Source organism: Agelaius phoeniceus, chromosome 20 (assembly GCF_051311805.1).
Source record: "Agelaius phoeniceus isolate bAgePho1 chromosome 20, bAgePho1.hap1, whole genome shotgun sequence".
NCBI lineage: Eukaryota > Metazoa > Chordata > Aves > Passeriformes > Icteridae > Agelaius > Agelaius phoeniceus.
In genome coordinates, this window is record NC_135284.1 from 2178226 (window position 1) to 2194281 (window position 16056).

Below are 16056 nucleotides of genomic sequence, written 5' to 3' on the forward strand. Positions count from 1 at the left end.
TCATCTGGATGCACAAAGTGGTTCCAGAACATGTGTGAGGATCTGCCTGTCCTGTAGGTTTGGTCTGTGCAGGATCAATACAGAGGTTTAAGGGATGAATTCATCACTGCAGCTGTTTCTTGAACATCATGGAGCAGAAACCAGCCTGCATTTGCACAGGTTATGTCACTGCTTGAATCCTCCCTGTCTCCTTCCCTTTATTCCCAAATCAGTTTTTATCCCACCTGTCTGGGCACAGGCCAGGTCCTGCATAGCCAAAGGGCACTTCCTTCCTTCAGGGTTGAAGAGTTCCCTTAAAAACATTCCCTGTATGTAACTCTGGGTTCAATCACCCAAAATAATGGCTGAAATTTCCTTCTGTTGCCCATGGAGAAGATGTAAGCTGCAAATTAAAAAAGGAGGGAAAATAAAATGTCTCTTGTGCTTCCCTGAGGTTCCCAGGTGCAGGGCACAGCACCCATCACCCCAGGTGCCCAGGCCAGGACCACAGTGACAGACTGAGGCTCTGGGTCATGCTTTGTAACATCCATTTGTATTTATGGCCAGATTCTGAAGGGTGTTAAATGTATAAAATATCTGCTTAAGTGATGTATTTGCATCTCCAAGTCACTCCACTGTTGTTTTCATGATGATGTGCTTAGGTGGGAACAAATTGAGCTTGTAGGGAAGTTTAGGGAAGATAAAATTTAGGATGCCTTGAGCTTTTTCAGATGGATTTGGCAGGAGGAGAGGCAGGACTGGAGTGGGGTTTTCCTTACCTGTTATTTGATCTGCAGCGTGGGCCAGGCAGGTATGAAAGGGAGATGAGCAGCTGGTGGCTGTGGCAGAGGTGAGGGTGTCCCTGTGGTGGCTGTGACCATCCCAAACCTCTGCCATGGCTCTGTGTCCTCCAGGGGCAGAGATGAGGCCGCTCATCCTGCAGACAGTTCCAGTCACATGCTGCAGAGCGTTTTAGGCAAATTTGGTTTAAGCAGCTGTCGGATGGGAGCTATCAAAGCTCAGTTTTGTTCCTAGAGCTCTCAGAATATTCCTCATGGGTTCCTGGGGCTGAAAGCAGTCATGTGTGGCAAAGCCACACTGCCAGGCCCTTGTGCTCTGGAATTGAGAGGGAAATGAAGATTCTGTCCCTTCATTTACTTCCATTGCTGCCTCTTCCTTTATTTCCATGCGCTGAGGTCTCGCAGTCGTGGAACTGGGCAGCTCCTTCCAAAAATACAGAACAAAATATTTACCCTGTGCCACTTCTGAGCCTGCACCCTCAGTGACAGAATTGATTCAGTTGGTGCTGCTGCACTTTTAATGTTCCCTTTTATGTTCATGTTTGTTCCAACAGAGTGACCACTAGCACAGACGACTTGAACTTGTATCACCCGCAAACTGACAACGCTGGAGCCACCAGTTTGTCATTATCCCTCCTAGTGTATCTGATTTAATTTTGCAACACTGGATTAATTCTTAAAATTGCAGTGCTTTTTGCTCGTTAATGGTCAGTAAATGATTCGGGGTGGGGGGGGAGGGTTGGTGGGGGAATGGAATTCATCAGTTTTGCAGTCGTTTTAATTCTTCTCGTTTTAAGTTGTTCTATAAATATGTCTTTATGGATGTAGTTTTACTAGCTTAAAAACATCTAATTGAAAACAGTTGCTTAAATCTCTTTGGATCAAGGAGGCAGTAATAAGCAAAGAGAGTATCTTATCCCTGCAATCCAGGAACGCTTAGTGACTGGTATACTCAGTGCATGTGTAATCAGCTTCTTGTTCCATCTAAAAACCTTAGCTCTTTTGGTGTGATTTAGTACTTCCCCAGCAGCATGGTTTCCCTTGTCTGTAAGATTATCAACGAGTGAAACAAAATATATAAACCAAAAATGGCCTAAGAGACAGAAGTGTTCTGAGACCTCTCTGGTTCATCCGTGCCCTCTCGTCGTGGGGCTGCTGCCTTGCAGCACGTCCCGGCCTCCATTTGAGTCTTGTAAATTAACATTTTGTCGTACATTATGTAATGTTATTCTTATCACTTAACCTTTGCATCAGGCAGGACTGATCTCTGCTATTTTGTAATGCCCCCCAGCAGATGAAGCCTCTCTTAGAGGAGATCAGCCTGGGCATTTCCCACCGCTGCTGCTTGGAGTCCCAAACCACGGAGCTCCCAGGGATGAGAGCTGGGATGTGCCCCTGCTCCCTGAATGCTGTGGGACTGCCTGGGGCAAAGGGGTTATTGCTGACATTTGGGTTTGGGACCTTGTCTACTGCTTGTTTGATGTCAGAAATGTGGGTCCTTTCTGGCTGATGAGATGTAATGGCTGCAAATCCCCGTGCACGGGGGGGGATGCTTGGATGATGTGAATGCTCTAAATTATGTTGTTAATACATTTAAACAAAAATTACTGATGACCACTCTGGCTGCTGGCCTGTTCTTTCAAGGCTCCTACCTGCGTCCCTCTGGTTTGAAATGTGGTCCCATTTTCCAAAGGGATCCTCAGAAAGTGCCCCAGCAAACCTCAGAAGTCTGTAAATGATCCCTGGCTCATTTCCAGGTGGGGAAGGCAGGGAAAAAAAGCCAGTCTGTGCTGGGGGACAGGGAAGGAGAAACCACAAGTGTTTCTTCATGCAAGTGGGAAGTAAAACAGGTTAAATTACGTGAGATTTAGTGATTTTTTTAAACATCTGTATTATTCATCTGAATTTGACTGTCCACATGGTTCATTGTAATGTCTCATTAGGAGTGGTAATCGATGGAGGTGGTAATTTCCTAAATTGCAAGCCCACATTTAATTAAGATTTCATGTATCTTATTCCTTAAACAGGCAAACTGTGCCATGGACTTTACTCAGAGGGTTGTGTCATTTTCCTTTTTTATTTATTATCTTTTGAAATGTCAAATAATTTCACACAAATTTATCAATCCGAAGGATTCAAGATCAGCAGTGTGGCAGCACCACAGGACTAAGGAGCACACACTTGTGCAGCATCTGATTCTTTGTCCAGGGTTAAAACTCAGAGTTCAACCCCTGAAAATTCTTTTTCCAAGTCTTTGTGATAAGCAAGCAGCACTTCACACAAGGCCTTTGTTGGAAATCACCCGTGGTTTGGGGCTTTAAGAAATGCCTGAGTGTGTTCTGCCCATCTAAAAGCCATCCATTACAAAAAATAATCAGACATCCTTTTTTTTTTTCTTGTACATTTGTGTCATTCTGCGAATCAGAAGCATTTTGTGTGCTAAGGGCAATGTGCTTTGCTTTTGGAATTCCTGAGTTTCACTAAAACCCTGGGGCATAGTTTGTTCAGGAGACCTGAGGTGACCTGTAAATGGGAGCTGCTGGGTCCCTTTGCTGCTTAGCAAGATCATTTTAAAGAGAAAGTGAAATGCAATGTCCAGATTTAAGGTGATAACATCATCATCCAAAGAGAAAAGCAGTATTTTTATATGAGCTGACCCATTGAAAGCACATTCCTCTAAGATGGACAGTTTCCTCATTTGTAAGTGACAAATCTCAGGTGGAAAAAAAAAAAAAATTGGTGACTTTCCTGAGCTTCTGCAAGCAGGGCTGGGGCTGAAGAGTTCCTGTGGAGGTTTGGATTCTGTGTTGCTGCTTTGGCTGCTGAGCTCTCTGCAGGCAGGGAGAGGTGTAGGAGGAAGGAATTTCTGGTCTGGTTATAGGATAATGTGCTGTCCTGTTTGGGAACCAGCCTTTCCATTCTTCTGGACTCAAAACCTGCGTTTTTCCCTGACATCTCAGTGACCAACTGTCTGTAAACACACTGACAGTCTAAAAAATAATGGGGAGGAACCTGCTCATTATTATTGTCCTCATTTCCCATGGAAAGCAGGAAATGTTGTGTTTGAGCTCCTGAGCTGCTGTCCTGCAGTTTAATTCACCTTAAAATTAATTAAGAATCTTTATTGCTATTATCTTGGAGTTGGATATTTGAGGTTCCCTCAGGGGAAGGGTGAATCTGTCTCCCTGTGGATGGGGCATGCTGAGAACCCTCTGCATCCCAAAATTCTGCCCATCCAGGGCAGCACATCCCATTCTGAGGTGCAAAGCAAAGTTCTTGGGAATTTCTGGAGTTTGCTTCCATGTGAAGCATTCCCAGATGGGGAGGAGCAGCTCCCTGTTCCTGACTGGGGCCATTCCCAGTTCCCTCCCTGGATTTGGGGTGGGGAGGGGGCTTGGCCGCTCTGTTTTCATAGCCTGAGCACAGATGGAATTTCACTGCTCTATCTGGAAGCTTCTCCTCCTCCTCCTCCTCCCCCAGCCCTTCCATAGGTGCTTGTCTTTTGAACCAAGACAAATTCCACTGGAAGCCTTGGAAAGTTCAGTTCCATTTCCAGGGGTTTTTAGTGGTTCCTCCCTTTTCTTGCACGGTGGGTTAGGAACGTGTTAAAGCTGGTGGTAAAGTAATTTATGAAGGGCAGCTGGAGTTCAAAAGGTTCAAATATACAAGTTCAGTTCCAGCATCGTTTGGATCTTCACACCTCAGTGTCCCAACAGAGAAACTGGATACTGAGTTTTTACAGGTTTTACTGTAAAAACTGAGCCCTCCAGAACTTTTAGTAACTAATGGATTTTGCAGGAGTGATTTGACTACCCTGGATGTCCATTAGCTGGTTTGCTTTGATGTCTTTGCTGGAAACCTAAATGGCTTTTACTTGCACTTTTCTTTTTTTCACCAGTTCTATGTTTGCAGGAGATGTCTTTTGTATCACAGTCGCCGGTAGGGGAAAAAAGTGATGTACTCAAAAATTGGAGGAGCATTTAATCACAGAATATCCTAACTAGAATTTAAACTGTGTGTTCTCAAGAAAGTTCCCATCTGCAGCTCACCAGTCCTGAGCTGAGTACATTCTGATTCTTGAATTCATTCTTTTCTGGGTGGCTTTGGTGGTGTTAAAATTGAATCCTCATTATACATTGTATTAAATACAATACATTGTATTGAATCTATATTTCTCTATTTTCCTTGCTTGTCCTATTTTATTAGTGGCAGTTAGGTTTGAAATACTCTGAAAAATCTGTGTTTTCTAATATGGGGATGATTGATAAATATACCTTTCTACCTCATGAGAAGTTTAAGAAAGTTTCTTTTTGTATTTATTGGGCTGCCAGACACTTGGCATCATTAATTTCATGTATTATGTTGCTATTAGAGGTGCACACCTTTGATGGGCAACTCTTAAAAAAGTCTTGCTGATTTAAAAGAATTTTTCATCATTATGTTCTTCATGTGCCCCTTACACTGAGTTTGTCTATTTTCCATCACCAGTCCAAATTCACTTTGTACTCTCAATATTAAGAGCAAACTTACTCCGTGTTGCAAAATAATAGAGAATAAGGAAAAAAAACCTAGAAAAATCCTGATTTTCAGGGATGTGTAACAATTCTGGCTGGATTACACATGGAAAAACTGGCCCAAGAGCAGAGGAATGATCCAACCACTGCCATGTGGAGGAGGGGGCATGGGATGGGCTGGGGGTGTTCTCCCTGTCAGACAAGAGCTCAGGAGGAAGGAGGTGTTGGAGTGGTGTGGTTCCCCACACAAGGGTTTTATTTTGTGGTGGAAAATCTAATCTTTCCGAGCCCATTTCTCTGGGGTCTGACTCTGAAGTCTGCTTTATATTGGGAGATTGGCATGAAATCCACAGCACTTAAGAGGATAAAGGCCTTTGTCTCCAAAATGTACATTTTTTTTGGAACTGTAAAGGCAGTGGAACAAGAAATGGTTTTAAGTATATAATGTTAAGATTCAACCTTGTAATCCTTTCTCAAGTAAAAATATGTTATAGATCAATTTTATCAATTCCTGTATTTTTTCCATGTGTTTGAGGGCATTCACTTAAAAAAAAAAAAAAAAGAGGAACCTTCCACATTTAACTAAAAATTGGAGAATTAAATAAGTTAATTACAGCCTATAAGGACCTACTGTCACTAACCAGAGTGGCATCTTCTGGTTCCTCTGTAGGCACCATTTGATTTTTGGCAGAAGCATGGGAGACTTTAAAAGTCAATTCAATAAAATACCATTTCTCTTATTGCCTTTCTTACTTGTGTGGCCACTTCAAAGGACCCCAAAGCCTCTTTGTGCATGAGGACATTGGGCAGCTCCTCAAGGTGAATTAAATAATATTTTGAGAGCTGTTGTGCTGTAAATAACCTGCAGTGTTTGGAGCCTTCCTCTGCTTCCTTGAAATATTCCAGGAATATAAGAAATAGAAGAAATCATGGGAAGAAAACAGGGCAGGCTGAGGAGGGAAGAGCTGAGAGTGAAGAAGGTGGGAGGAGGTGGCTCTGTCTGGGTGTGGGTGCAGCAGCCAAAGGGGCAGAAGGGACAAAATCAAGAGAAGGGGTTTGAAAGGAATAAAAGGAGAATACTCATTCAGTAAATACATTAGAAATGATCTCGGGTAAATAGATGGAAACGAGAGCAGACCCCTGACTAATGTCAGTTCTTGTGGCACCACTGACTTAAATCAGTTTACAGGAGCTCAGGGTCGGGGCAGACTGGCTCAGATAAAGTTTTTAATCTGAATTTCCAGCTTCCTTGCTTAGTATACTTAAATTTTATTTCTTCAACTTCATAGATTAGTGTGCAATAAAATAGAATTGCCACAGGTGCTCACATGGAGAGAGAAGTGATAAAACAGATCAGAGTCTGATGAGCTTTGATGTCAAACTGGATCCCATGGCTGGGATGGGATATTGGGAAGAATTCTCGGCCCTGGCCCAGGGTGCCCAGAGCAGCTGTGGCTGTTCCATCCCTGGCAGTGCCTGGACAGGGCTTGGAGCTCCCTGGGACAGTGGGAGGTGTCCCTGCCATGGCAGGGGTGGCACTGCATGAGCTTTAAGGTCCCTTCCAACCCAAATTATTCCGGGATTCTCCATTTCTGTTTTTCCAAAAAGCCGCACTCGTGGCTTCACAAGAAGAACCACAGCCTCTGACATTTTACAAGGGAGTTTGCTCCCAAAATTCCTCACACACACACACACACACACACACACACTCACAAGTGTTTTCTTCTGTTTGCACTCAGCTCTGGGGAAGGCAGCCCCAGCTTTGTGCCTGGCCCTTGTGCTTTGTGCAGCTCAGGTCCTTGACCAAGAAACTGAATTAAGAATTTTCTCTTCTTGAATGCCTCATTTTGACAGTTGGTTTGCTGGCCACTGTTTCAGTTCCATTCAGATGTCAGATTTGGAGCAGAGCATGGGCAGTGTGGGATGCATTTTTGGGCAGGGAGCAGCAAAGGCCTCTGGCCATCCCTCCTGCAGCACTTTTAAGGCACCTCCTGGAGTCAGGCTGGAGTGCTTTTAAAGTGAGCCAGCATCACTTGGATGTGGCTGAGGTGCAGCAATTTGGGAATTGCTCCCAGCTGGTGGAGAAATGATTTCCAAGCAATCTGGGTGGCTCCTCAACCATTCTTCCCAGTAGAAATAAGCTAAAATATATAGAAATTGTTGCTTTGACAAATAATCTAACGAGCCACTCAACTTGCTTTATGTATTGACTGTAGTTGCTTGACAGTTATTATTATTTTCTAATGATATTAAGTTATAAATTATTAACAAGTGTTTAATTTCAGTCCAAACAGACCCAACAAAAGGGATTTGTGCAGTTATGAATTGCAGCAAAATACAAAATTGTTGAGCTTTTAGTAAACGCAAACTTGGAGACCCTGGTTATTTCTCCCTCTTTCAACAGCCAGTCATGAAACTTTCTTGCCCTTTTCACCTTTAAACTTCATTTGAACTTGGAAAGAAGACTTGTGAATTGTGGAGGGGGGAGGAAAAAAAAAAAAAAAGAAAGAAAAGAAGCAGGGTGGGGGCTGGGGGGAGAGAAGCTCTGATTCTGTGTTACCGTAACAGTGATTCTGGCACAATAATCCTCCTCTTGTGCATGAGTGTCTGCTACTGCTGCAGGGTAATCAGCTCACATGACATGCCTGGAGGCTAATGCTGGCCTGGGCTTCCTTTCTTTCTTTTTATTTTTTTTTAATTTTTTTTTTTTGAAAGTCCATATTTAAACAAAGGCTGATTATCCAAACAAGAATTTGGACTGCATCAGCTGGGCCAGTTAAATTATAGTTAGTAAAACTTGGCACCTCCAGAGCTTGGAATGTTACAATTACAGCTGGATCCTCGTTTGGTAGGAGCCCTACAAAGTAATAAAAGTGGAGATTTTTATCTTTACAGGACACAGCTTAACTCTTTGAATGCACAGTGCCAGATATTGCAGCCAGTGCTGACACAGAGCTGCTGGCCAGGACATGGATGAGCAGTTGTGTCCCTGCTTGTGTCCCCCTGCCAGCAGCACAGGGTGGGTGCTGTGGCACTTGCAGGGATGTTCATTATCCAGGATTCCTCTGAGATAAGGAACAAGAACAGCAGCAGCAGCTTGTTCAACTCCCTTGTCTTCCTGTTGTCTTTTTGACAGCGTTGTTGTGGTTTCGTTTGAATTTCTCTTCTTTTTTTTTTTGTGTTTCCTGTTGCTGTGAAAGAGGTTTGTGTCCTTGAAGGATCTGGGTGATCCCTGGAATTGCTGTGATTTTCATCCCTCTGGAAAACTGCCTTCAATTCTGGCTTGAAATCCTGGTGGAGCTGCTCCAGGGTGGGCAGAGGGTGAGAGGCAGAAGTTGGATTTTGTTTTAGCAAACTGCTGTTGACCATTCCAGACTTGTTTTCCCTCCTTTCCTATGGGGAGGGCTTGGCTTTGATTAGTCACTTGCAAAGCTGAACTTTGGCTTTCTGGTTGTGTAATAAATAGCTCTGGTTGCCAGTCAGAAAATGAAAGTTCTTCTCCTAAAATTAAACCAAGAGCTGCCCTTATCATTAGCCTAGAACAAATCAATGCCTCTGCATTAATTCCCATGGAGTGGGGCCAGTTGACAGCTTCCCCTGCTGGAGCTCTGTGCATGGATTTATCTCAGCTTCTTTTTTAAGAAAGTGTTTGTTGTTTGCATTTTCTGAAAACCTTCGTGAGGAATAAGGATTGAAATTCAAGCAGTCAGGACTCTCCAGAGTGTTTGCAACAGCCCACCTGCTAGATAATGTTTAGCAGGCTGTATCTGGAGTTTTATCTTTGGTCTTCTTCACACAGAATAAAAGTTCCCATTTATTTAAGTTGAAGAAGAGAAGGAGAAGTTGATTTCCTTTCTTATGGCAGTTTTACCATGTCCCAATGTACTTTTTGTAAGGGATAAATAATATGGATAACAGGATTGCTGCAGCCATGATGCCATGGCAGCTGGGAGAGCAGGGAGCAGGGTTTCTCTCAATGGAAGGACAGGGCTTTTCTTGCCTTGAACACCAAGAAGTTAAAGATTTTTCATCAAGATAAACGTGCAGATCCATAAGGCACAGCTCGCTCTGGGAGGAATGATACCGACTGCAAGTAAGAAAGTCCTAAGGAAAAATTGCTGGTTAATGTTTACTCTTTAATTACTGTTTTAATGGAGGGCCTTTACAACGTGACCTTCCCAGTGGTGGCTGCTTTGGAAGGGGGGATTTGGGCACCCTGGGCTCCAGCAGCTCTTGGCTTTGGATCCAACACTCAGCACTTCCCATGCTCATGGCTCAAGGGAGAATTTCTCCCCCTGGCACCAGAACATTGGGCAACACTTCCCCTAAAACTCCTGACTTTGTGTTGGGTACCATGGGGCCTGCAGGAGGAGGAACCCAAACCTGCAGTCTGAGGGCGAATATTTGGATTTTTTTGAGGTTTCCTGCTGTGTGCCTGGGAGGCCATCAAGAGCTTCTTTCCCAGTTTTGGGGAGGAATTTGGTTCTTGCTCTGTGTCCCCAGTCCTTTGCTCTCTGCTCAGTTCTCAGCCAGCACTGAGGAGCAGCAGGGATGCCCCCATGAGTCTTTTCCATGACAATATTTCATTTCAAGCACCAGCATTTGCTTTCTGGCTAGAAGAAATCTCTGTTTATTCCATCTGCTCTCCTTGCTTGCTGTCTGTGCTGAGCAGACTCATCTGAAGCCACAGTGAGATGGCTGAAGTGGTGCTTTGCTGGCTGCTCCAGGTTTCCAACCTGGATCCAAGTGCAGGCCTGTGTATCCAGCAAGGAAATTTCCTTGGATTTAAACAGAAAAGGAATCCACAGGATTGGGATTGATCAAAGAGGTGCTGACAGAGGGAATCTCAGATTTTAGACTCTCCTCAGACAGTTGGAATATACTCCCAGCTGCCAAGGAGGAATCAACAGGAATGATCCATGGATAAACGTGAGCAAGGAGCTCTGTGTGCAGGACACAGTTCAGCAGCTTTGCTCTTCAAATATTTCCTGTAATGCTAATTAGGAAACAATCTTGGATTGTAGGTAGCCAATATTGTATTCAGAAATTATTCCCAATCTTAATTTTTCTCATCTGTGGCCTGAATTCATCTCCTCCTCCTCCCTCCTCCTCTGTTTGGTACATTTACTCCTGGATCAGCAGGGAGGCAAGGAGAGGAAGCAGGGCAGGACTTGGGTGCCATTCCAGAGCTCTCTGGGAATTACAGTTCTCACCCTTTTTATTTCATGGACTTATTGGGAATTAATATTCACCTTGACCATAAACCAGTTCAGATTAAATCACAGAGGAAAAAAAGAAGAAAGTTCAGGGTGAAGGAGTCAAAGTGAGAAGGGTCCTCAGTAAAATTTCACCAGGCAGTCAGAGCTGTGCTTGGGAAAGAAAATGTATCTCATGTAAAGAGATATGTAAAGGGAAAGGAAATGTATTCTCATGACAAAGGAAATCTATTTCTCTGTATTCAAAATGCCCCCTGTGTTAGGAAACAGAAAGAAAAGATTTTTAACTGTTTTCTCACCAAAATTATTGCTACAGGAGCTACTCCTGATGCTCCAGATGTGTTGTTATAACAAGCAAAATTATTTTAAACTTATTTATTCTTAATTAATATTAGATGTAAAATATTTTCCGTGCAAACACAAAAAAAACAGTTCAAAATTTGCATTTTTATCTGTGTTTTGATTTCTCAGACTGGTAGAACTGAAATATTTTTAGCCTTCTGAGGGTAGCAAGGCTGCAAATGGTTTGGGAGTTGTTTAAATCAGATTTGTCAGTACAGTCAGAATTTTTGATGAATGGAACAGGAGCCAAATTTGTTGGTTCTTGTGGGTTGATTGTTTGTTGTTTAAAGCTTAATTAAAGTAACATCTGCTTAAAAAGGAGGAGGAAAACTCAAATTAAATGTAGATATCTGTGATAACTCTGTGATGCAGCTTTTTTCTCACAAATTGTGCTTGGAATGAGGGTTTAGATAGATGGCCATAGCTGAAAATAATAATAAGGAAATTCTATTTATGCCACAAGTTAAGAATTCCCATCACCAGCAAATCCTAATTTACTACTTCATCTGATTTCTGATGGGAAAAATCTAATTGCTTTTGTACTGGAAATAAAGTTGATTGAACTCTGAGTTTTTCCAGTGCCTCTAAAGGTTATTTCCCAAGCAGTGTTCTTTTACAAACTGCAGTGCTTTTTAATTTATCTGCTTTTTTCAGCAGATGAACATTCACTATTATTATATGTAGGGGAAGGGAGACTCTTAATTCTGATCTCTGTCAATGCATTGGTAGGTGGGACATCACTTGACTTCCAGAACTTCCCATGAAATCTCCTTTTAGAGATGTGATGGCAGAAACTCCTTAGAGATAAAGCTGTGTGATATAGGGAGCAGCTGAACATCATTTTTGTGGGATTTTTGGTTTCATATTGAGCTCTGCAATTTCTTTCTAGAAGGAAATACTTGAAACTCCTGCTGCCTATAGGAACTGTTCAATCAGTATTAACAGGGCCCTTGTCAGGAGCACAGCCCTTGGAAATACTGACTCTGGAGCTCCCTGGGCTTTAGATTGCAAATGTCAGTCATGAAAAACAGAGATCTATTTGTGCTTTTTAATTTTGTAAAGAACTACAGAAATTTCTATTTCATTTAGGAAAAATAAAAAAACAAAATTGGTTTTGCCTTTTGTTTTCATAGAATCAGGAACAATTTACTCACATTTGTTCCTTTTAGTAATTTCAGTTGACCTGGGTAGTACCTGCTGGTGAGAGGAGAACTGATCACAGGCCAGCAGCTTTATCACTCACCACAATCTGCCTTGACAAACTATTTAACATGATCAGTAAAACCCAGCTTTTCTTGTGAGATATCCAGCTCTCTCTGGTTTTGGCAAATCCCAAACTATTTGGAGCCTTGTGCTGCTGCAGGAAAGTTTTGCTTTGTAGCAAAGCCCAGGGAGAAAGGCTCAAAGCAAGGGTGGTGGTATCCCTCAAACTGGGATCAAACCTCCCAAACCTCAAAGATTTCTACCAAAAGCTGCACTTGAAAGCTTAGGTGGCTTTTCCTTCTCACAGAACTTGCTTTCCCATCACTGTGGCAAATTCCATGGAGTCCTTTCCCCCTGCAGGAATGGATCTGCCCTTGGAAAGGATTGCCTTGAGGAATGCTGCTGGATTTTGTAGGCATCAGCACTGGGAAGGAGCACGTTGCTGAAAATTGAGGCAAAACTGCCCAAATGGCTTTGGTTGGGTTTGCTTTACATGTGGAGGAATTACTTAATTGGCAGCATTATGTAACTGGAGAAACCAGTTGTTTTTGTAATTATGGGGATGTTTGTGTCTGCCAAGAGACTTCCAATGCAGCAGGTTTAAACTGATCCAATTAGTAACAAAATTGGGGTAATTAACCTATCAGTTAATGAAATGTGTGCACGCACGCTGCCCGCAGCCCCTGCTTTGGGCTTGGGCTCTTGTCATTACCCTGCTACAGAAAGCAGATTTAGCTCCATATAATCTATATTTAAAGTATTTAGAACAGTAGAATAATTTAAATTGGAAAACACTCTAAGATCATGGAGTTCAAGCATTCCCCAGCACTGCCAAGGCCACCACTAACCCATGTCCCCAGGTGCCACATTCACAAAGTGTTTCAATCCCTCCAGGGCTGGGCACTCCACCACTGCCCTGGGCAGCTGTGCCAAGGCTGGACAGCCCTTGGTGTGAAGGAATTTCCCCAACTTTCCAACCCTGAGGTGCAACTTGAGGCCATTTCCTCCCATCCCTTTGCTTGTTCCCTGGGAGGTGAACCCCACCTTGCTCCAAACCTCCTCACACTGGGCTGGAGAGTGAAAAGGTCCCCCCTGAGCATCCTTTTCTCCAGGCTGAGCCCCCCCAGCTCCCTCAGCCTCTCCTGGTGCTCCAGCCCCTTCCCCAGCTCCTTTTCCCTCTGGGATGAGCTCTCAGTGCCAGGGGATGGGCTGGGGTCTCCTCTTGAGGAGAACTTTGCTGGTTCCAGGGCTCTTGTGGCTCTGCACCCTGAGGTCGTGTGCAGCTGCATTTTTGGAGGGATGATCCTCCAGGGAGGGATGGTTCCCATCACAGAGCCCAAGGATGAACTGGCACATGGAAGAAATCAGCTATTTTTGATAACAGGGACTGTGATGAACACTGGACAGGGTTCCCCACAGTGTGGCTTGTTCAGTGCTCAGGGAACAATTCAGGAAGAGTCACCCAAGGCTGGTCCCAGTGCAGAACTCACAGAAGGCTCCTCCAAGACAAGGAGCTCTCTGGATAAACTCCTGTGTGCAGCACAATGGAAAATTTTACTCAGCAGTTGCCTTCCCTTGAAGTTGATTAATACAAGATTTCAGTGTTCCCAGTCCATTAATCTTCACAAGCACATCTGCATACTGAAAAATGTTTTTAAAAACAACATTAAAAAAAAAAAAAAAGAAATTACAGGCGCTGATAATTTTGAAGATAAAAAGAACTTAAAAGAGTGACAATAAACTGCAGTTCACTTGCATGATGTGAATCCCAACCCAACGTGAGAGAGGGGCTTTGTCACTTGAAATATTTTAATTGAATAAGAGGAAAACATTGAAAAGTGGTTGTTCTCCAAGCAGTTCCCACTGTGAAATACTGTGGCCTGTGTTGCATCAAGTAATAGTATCTTACAAGTCAAAAAGGTATTAGGGAAGTGTTAGAGACATCACAGGAGGAGCTGGAGGTGAAGTTTGGGCTGTTGAGAAATTTAATTACCCTGAAAAGAAATTAATAGTGGAGGTGTGTAAGAGCCAAGTGCCAGGAGAGCAGGATTTGGGATTTAGGAGTGCACAGCTAAAGCTGGATAGCTGAGCCTGTTTTTCCTGGCACATTTGTTGGTACAAACAGGGTAACAGTGATGTCCACATGCCTGATATTTCCTGAAATGAAGGATTTGAAGGGTTCCCTCCACCTTCTGGAACTGCAGCTTCATGAACAACAAACCCCACAGTTTTATGACCCTGGATTTCTATTTATTTTCCCAAGTACTTCTCTAGTAAGGAGATACCTGGAAAGGCTGCCAGGTAACTTTGTGATCATTTCCCATTTATCCCAGAAGCACTGAAAGCCCTTTTTGTGTGAGGCAGTGTCTGCTTCGAGGGGAGACAGCAAAACAAACCCTCCTGAACTCTGCTCAGCACTTCCAGGGGGGAATTGCTTTGGGAGGAATTTGGGGCCTACAGCTCAGGCAGGGTCTTCCCATGAACCAGCCTTCATTTGATGGGCTGGGACCCTGCCAGGCACCTTCTGCCAGCCCTGGGGACAGCTGTGACATCTCCAGGGCTGAATTCCTGTATCTCCTCCCAAGCCAAACTCTTCCAGCAAGGCACAGCAGCAAACCAAGCATGAAAGAGCTCAAAGTCTGGAAAATTCAGTTTAGCCCTTATTTAGTTCAGATTTTTACTGAAAGTAACTGGATCCTAAGTTCATTTAAAGAACTAATTTTCTAGATCTGAGTGTTTTTATAGTGAGGGGATGTTGTAAAGGAGTTGTTTATAATGGAGTTTATCTCAGGCATGGAACTTTTTGCCAGCCTAGTATCAGGAACAGTCTGGAAAAGCCTTCCAGTGGTGGTAGCTTAAGGAAGGGGACCAGGGTGGGGGAGAAAACCTAATAAAAATAGCTGAGATCATTCAACAGTTATCAAGAAACAGATACTGCAATTTTATAACAGAGAGCACTAAAAGTATATGCACTCTTAAAAGGCAATTAAAATGTATACTCCAAAACTATAAAACATTTTCTTTTCATCTGGAACATTGAGGGCAGATTACAACACATTAATAACGTTTTGTTTACAGTTCAGTTTCTGATGGCTTCCAAATGCAGTCTGTGTAGATTAACCAGAAGGAGTCCAGTTCTCTTTTAAGAGAGCTTGTAAAGGAAAGCAATGTGGTAAGATTGTTATGAAAAGCTGGTGTATTTAGGAAATAGCACTTAGCAGGGTCTCTCTGAATGGCTGCCAGGTCAGGAAGCTGAAGTGCAAGGCTTGGCCCTGGTTCAGGCCCCCCAGTCCCGGCTCCTTGACCACACAGTACGTCAGGAGCAGGAGCCCCACCACGCCCCCGCCCTTGGCACCAGCATTTTCACATAACCCAGGGCTCCAGGGGGAGGGAGGCAGCTTATTAAAATAGAAATGGATAAATAAAACAGGCCTGGGAATGGAGCAGGGCCTCGGTCCCGCTGCTGAGGGCCCTTGTCCCGCTGCTCCTCCTCATCCTCATCCTCTGCCCTCCCCGGGCCTGTGCCAGCTGTGCCTCTCTCTGCAGGGCTGCAGGAGCACCAGGACACTGTCCCCAGATCTGTGTGAAATGGGACAGGCAGTGACAGGACGAGGGGGAATGGCCTGGAGCTGAGGGAGGGTGGATTTGTGTCGGATACAGGGCAGGAATTGTTGCCTCACAGGTGCCCAGAGGAGCTGTGGCTGCCCTGGAGCCCTGGCAGTGCCCAAGGCCAGGCTGGAGCCTTGCAGCCACCACTGGAATCCAGCCCTGCTTTTTGCTCTCCCAGCTGCAAGCCTGTCTGGATGTTCAGCTGTAAAAAAACATTCAAACTTTGGGTGCACGATGGTGAACCCACAACTTCACACTTCATCTCTGGTGTCCATCCCTCTGTCTGAATTATCCCTCTGGGATAGAGGAGGGTGTGGAGAGGGTGAGCAGGTGCCTGAGCTCCTCTCCTGCCCTCAGCCTGGTTTATCCACACAAGAACTTCTCCACATAGTC

The 16056-nt window shown here is 44.0% G+C and overlaps 1 protein-coding gene across 13 annotated transcripts in view; it reads left to right on the forward strand.

The window, feature by feature from the left end:
• BCAS3 (BCAS3 microtubule associated cell migration factor) overlaps positions 1 to 16056 on the forward strand; it is a 301404-nt gene that overhangs the window by 199552 nt on the left and 85796 nt on the right. Inside the window, exon 24 of one of the 13 annotated variants that reach the window (XM_054647216.2) lies at positions 1334 to 1482. The exons of the other annotated variants lie outside the window; for them this stretch is intronic. Within the exon in view, the coding sequence (XP_054503191.1) occupies positions 1334 to 1338 (5 nt within the window). The 3' untranslated portion in view covers positions 1339 to 1482. Of the gene's footprint in view, positions 1 to 1333; positions 1483 to 16056 lie in introns of those variants that run through there. 13 annotated transcript variants of the gene reach the window in all.